The following is a 6000-nucleotide window of genomic DNA, read 5'->3' on the forward strand; positions in this document are numbered from 1 at the left end:
AATGCTGCAAGCCAATCGCAGCATTCCATTTGAAATTAATTCACTTCCGCAGGTCTGATCGAGGCTTAATGTACACAAGGCAGCGTTTATACCGGTAGTAGCGAGGAAGCACGCGTGAGCAGTAACTTTTGTCTTAAAACATTGCAGACTGCAAAAATGGTTAGAAAGCATAGTAGGCTGCTTTTGTTTGGCTTGACATTACTACTTTGACCAGTGCAATGTTTGCCAGTTAATAAGTTAGTCTTTGTAGGTCTCTTACAGGGATAACAAGTTGATTTTAACGCCAGTGCATAGGTCCAAACCAAGAGGAGTTTTGGGAAAAAACAATTGCTTACCTTTCATGTCTCGTCCTATGCACTGGCACCCATTTCAATGCAAGGACTCCTTGGACAGACCCGCAAAGACGCGTCGTTCTTGTCTCATAAAACCATTCTTTGACACTGGACGGCTAACAGCAGAACAGCTTGTTTTGCTTTGCTGCACACTTTGAGTCACTCTTGTCCAATCAGAAGTATTCAGTGTTTTCACAACAGATTTTGGTATTGCTAGCTTGGAACGTCAACCGAGCAGGTACTAAGAAAAGGTATCTGGTACCATGGACTATCCTAACATTTGGCCACAGATCTCGTACAACAATGTGTGGTACTCCCTTCACAAAACAGTGCAAACTGTCTCTAACCAGAATTGAAAAAGGAGTGGGAGGCCTCGGTGCACAATTGAGCAAGAGAACAAATATGTTAGTGTCTAGTTTGAGAAACAAACGCACAGGTCATCAAATGGCAGCTGCATTGAATAGTAGGCGCAAAATACCTAGAACTAGTTTAAACTTACAACATTAATTGATCAATTTGACATGTTATTGGACAATAAATTTGCTTCACATTCAAAAACAAGGACATTTCTAAGTGGCCCCAAACTTTTGAATGGTAGTGTATCTTAATTTAAAGACCCACCAAACAAAACAAAAACAGTCCTGGATAGAACTAAAGTTTCAAGTTCTGACAATTTAAAGTGAATAGTTAAAACACAGACTAACAAATCCTAAATACTGTCTGTCCAACAAGCATTATTCATATAGTGCAGAGGTGTCAAATCGGTTCTATGGAGGGCCGAATGTCTGCAGGTTTTCGCTTTCACCTTGTACTTGATTGATTAATTAGGTCACTAATCGGTTAGTTTCTACCCTCACCTGGTTGAATAGGTCTGAACTGGGAACCAATTTAAAGGAAAAAACAAAAACCTGCAAACACTCTGCCCCCCCGTGGAGCCGATTTGACACCCCTGGTATAGTGTGTCAAACACCTGAAACAATAACATACCTAAACAATAAACCAGGCAAGCCTAGTTCAGCCGGCCCGCAATAGAAAGGGTTGCTATCTCAAGATTGGAACCCGGGTCGCCCACATGAAAAGGCTGTGTTCTTAACCATTACACCACGGAGCTGTACATCTGCAAGGTGTCAGTATAGCCTCTTGTCTCTTTCAGGAAAAAATCCTGTTTTGCCACTGGCTGTTTTAATAGTTAATTCATTCGTGAATGACATTGATACAGTTAAACTGACTAACGTTTCTCACTATGTTTACCTCCACCAAATATAGCGTCTATGTATGGCGTTTGCCACTGGCCATTTTAACAGCCAGTAATATGCTTACTAGTATCTACTAACTTCCTAGGAATAATCATAAGAATTGAGCAATTTCTAGCGAGACTGAAGATGAACTTTTCCATGCCAGAAACAGTCGTAATATAACCATAAACTGTTTTATTTCAGGCTTACCCTAATGTAGATACTAACAGTTTTAGCCAGCAAAGTTTTCGTCTATACAGAATAATTCATAAGGCGTACTTGGCTTCGCCTGCGAGGAGATATGAACTCGGGACCTATAGTTCACAAGTCTTCTTGAACCACTATGCTATTTAACAAGAGTCAGTCAGTCACTCACTCACTCACTCAGTAAGAGACATTCACTCTTCTTGGCTGGCTCCACTAACGCGGTCCGGCAAAAACAAGAAAACAACAAGCATCCACAGGCCCAGTGTCAGTGGCATATTAGTAACTAACCACTAGATGGCCAAGTTGCAGCATATCCCATGAAGACACCCAGGTTATTTCCCAAATAACATCCAATTCCACTTTTGGCCAAAACTTTGGTCAATGGTAGTGCACAAGGACATTAAATAAATCTTGGTACAAAATCCCAAAGAATCATATTACATTCACAGACAACATGTAGAGATGGGCAAAAATACAAAATGCAATTTCAAATTCCAATAGCAAAATACTCTGAAGACCAAAGGCATATACATAAAGTTTTCCATTATATTTTCAACAAACAAATTAATTTGAACAAATCCACCTGCATCTCCGCTTTCTCACTACCGGTTGTTGTATTACATATTTTCCTTGCTATGTTATTTGTGGTTATTTATTTTAGATGATTCAGTAAGTTGGGACAAACCTGTCATTTATACAATATAAATCAAATAAAACCCAAGCAATCCTTCTGGCTATTATTATTACATGCAAAAATATGTTTTAAAATATAAAATACAACCATCTAAGCAGTGATTCTCATTTCCATGTCTTTGAACCCAGAGTACTGCTGCTGGTTTTAATTCTGCCCTTCTAATCATGGACTGATTTAGACTTCAAGTGAATGCAATCACCAGGTAGAATAAATAAACTAGCTGGTAGAATAATTATCAGGGAGAGTGAAAAAAAATATCAGTACTACAGGTCCTCAGGCTCAGAGTTGGGAGACCCTGCTCTAATTTATCTTGTTTTAAAATACATTTTCTCTACCCATTTCTTACTAGGTATCTTAAATGGGAACAGCATCAATCTGGGAGCAATCAGTGTTTTCTGGCTTCCACAGGGGCAGAATGACAGAATATGTCGGCTCTTGGAGTCGATGTAGTATCCTTTCACATATTGGTATGAAGTTGTAATTGAAAGGCTACCTTCTGCCTCAAAATTGGACTGGATATTAGACTGTAGTGAAAGAACTTCTTGCATGCGTATATCCAAAACAAACCCACCACCTATTGACTAAACACATACATTTCTTTCTATCCTTGTTGGGGCTAGAAAATGATTCCCTGTTTTCCCTATCCCCTAACACTCATTCCTCTAATCCGAATCTAATTCTATGGTTTTACACAAAGATTGAAGTGCCAGGACTGGATTTATGTTCCAGTCTGACCCTGCTAGTCCCCACTGAACTAGATTTTTAGTGCAGGGCTAGGCTTAATCTGTCTGTGAAACCAGCCCCTAGTGTTTACCATGACATTAAACTAAAACTAAAATAGCATTTGCCTAAAAGGAGGCATGTAAAAGTTTTTTCCCCGTTTGATTCTAACCATTAAGGCCTGAAGAGAAATGCTCAAGCCTGAACTAAATTCATATTCTATCTTTCTGTCCCAAGTGTCCAATAGCCTACATCAATGGAAAGGGCCAGGATTCAGCATGCATGGAACTTCCAAATCCAAAAGCCCACCTTGAGACATTATTATTTACAAATAAGCCCTTGCCACCTCTCTACAGGAAAGCTGCTAATAAAAACAGCATGCAGGCCACAGAGCCGAGACCCATCCAATGCTTTGTATTCAGACAGACAGACGGGGGAAAGAGGAGCACCTAGGCTTGGCTTGACTACCACCAAGTAGTTTGAATTGTTTTAAGTACATTTTATTTACATATTTCTGGAATGATGTGATGCTTAGACAGGGATTTATACAATCCTGACATACAAATGTTTAGGCAGTGTGGTAGTAGTTGAAGTCCCCAAGACCAGTCTGTGTGTTATGGAGAAAAGAGCTACTAACTTAAACAAGGCATCGATCACAAGCTGTGGTTCACATTCATTCTTTCATTCTCGCTCTCTATATCCTATCACAAGTATCTGCATAGAAGTGTTCTTTTCATGTGTTCCACTTTACGTATGTAAGTTATTTCTTTCTAGAGTGTCTATTTAACAAACCTAACCCCTTTGTGTTATATGACAGTAGGCCTATATAGTCATAGAAACATATTTAAAACAATCAACAAATTTTAACCTGTTAACTAAACCATTTTTCTTGCTTCATTTTATTTACCTTTATTTTACAGAAACACTTATACAGACATCTTTCATATACATTTTCATATATTTACACATAAATAATTGTGCAATAAATAAAATAAATACAAACCGTCAACAATAGCCTATACCACGATACGCGCAACATCCCATGACAACATGATTAATTGAAAACAAAAACGCGATAACCTGTCTACTATGTCAACACAACCTGTCAAGACGTTCATGCGTTTATGTTGCTTTTCCCGATTCCAAGTGAAATTGACACCTAAGCGAAATGTTTAGGCCTAAATATGAAAATATATGTAAATATATGTGTTTTCTAACACAATCCGATTGTGCAGGATGCGCATTTATTTACAGTTCAACGTCAACTCCGAGAAAATTTGCCCATTAGGTCTATTCTCCACAGGAACACTTGCATTCGGATATGATGGGGTATTGGACCTGTATCCACGTGCAGTATTTCTGTTTGAGGAAGCCCTGGCAGTACCACCGGAGGAATGTCTTGGTAACGGACTTGTCGGGCTTGCAAAACATTCCCTCCGGTAACGAACAAGAGCGCTCATTCAGGCACAGCCCCTCCTTGACATAACGTGGCCAAAACCTCACGCCCAAGTCCTTCCACACATAGTCAACAGGGCAGTGTGTGTATGCCCACAACCATTGCTCAAACTTCTGACGGGCTTTCTTGGCCACTGTCACCCCGCTCAGCTGTTTCACTTCGTTGGGGATGGGTCCCTTCAGCATGGGCTGTTCGTCAAAGACAGTCCGGTTCTCCACAACAGGGGGGCTGTTGATTGACATGAAGACAGGGTCGAAGTTGCTCCCGAGTTTCCTCCTCAGTGTCTGTTCGGCAAGGTCTTGTTTCCTCGGGTCGTATTTTGGGTCAGGGTCCTCTTTAAGACCGGTCACTGGGAGATGCTCGCTAGGCGAAGGGCGCAGACGCAAGAAATGCTGAGAGACACCTAGGTGGATGGTCGCTATGACGTAGAGCAGAGCCGCTGGAGAAATCCCCATGTTCTATACCTACAGAGGTTATTTACGCAGATGATTTTTCACTTACAGCAAAGGAGTAAGTGCTGCATTAATATCCCACTTTTACATTTTAGAGTGGATGCATAGGTGAAAAAAAGTATTTTCCTGTTCCAGCGCAGAAACCCTCAAGACATGTTTTTCAGTTATAAAGTTATAAAGTGAAGTATAGAACGAAAACCACCACTGACCTTAATAAATCAATGCATAGCATTTCCTTTGACCATAGATCACACTGGCATTCTATTTCATGTAACGGATATAACGGATCTTAACCAAAGTTCCACCACACACAAGCTCAGTGGAGATGTATCTTTGTTGTCTTTTTTTAAATGTACCTCCTGTCACTGATTTTTGCATAAATAATGCCACAAAGTAACTCTTAAACAAACGTTAGGAAACTCAAAAATCTTTCAAATGCGTTGATGCCACCCGATATTACGATGCACGTCTGTTTCTGAAAATAATCCATTCATGGGAAAGTCGTCTCGTGATTCTTATATTTTTTTATTTCATTCAGTATGTTGCAAAGCCAGGCAATTTGGCGAATAGACGCCTTCGCCCAGGAGAGTGAGCGCGGCTGGAGATACTAGAGCGCACTCTCTTGTTAAATATCCCCCTCAAGTGTCATCGCCGTCAGTTTTACGATGATTGACAGCGGGCATGTCTACCCTCCTGCCCTGTCTACATGGTCCTAAACACATACAGATTATGTACGGCGCGTTGTGGAGCGCGACTAATGTGTAATATTGGCCGACGTGGTGGTTTACAGTTGAATGTGTACAATCATGAAAACTGGAACATATCCAGCCTGATAATTGCCATGGAACTATATATATTTTTCTTTTCACACAGCCTCTGTAGTATACTTAAGATTACAGAATCT

At 40.3% G+C, this 6000-nt stretch overlaps 1 protein-coding gene across 1 annotated transcript; it reads right to left on the bottom strand.

Moving 5' to 3' along the window:
• Window positions 1-4200: 4200 nt before the first annotated feature.
• Window positions 4201-5401, bottom strand: LOC105006486 (noggin-2-like). The gene has a single exon (XM_010865068.3). The coding sequence runs from the start codon at window positions 5097-5099 to the stop codon at window positions 4479-4481; it is 621 nt and encodes a 206-aa protein (XP_010863370.1). The 5' UTR covers window positions 5100-5401; the 3' UTR covers window positions 4201-4478.
• Window positions 5402-6000: the final 599 nt, after the last annotated feature.

Source organism: Esox lucius, chromosome 11, assembly GCF_011004845.1.
Source record: "Esox lucius isolate fEsoLuc1 chromosome 11, fEsoLuc1.pri, whole genome shotgun sequence".
Taxonomy (NCBI): domain Eukaryota; kingdom Metazoa; phylum Chordata; class Actinopteri; order Esociformes; family Esocidae; genus Esox; species Esox lucius.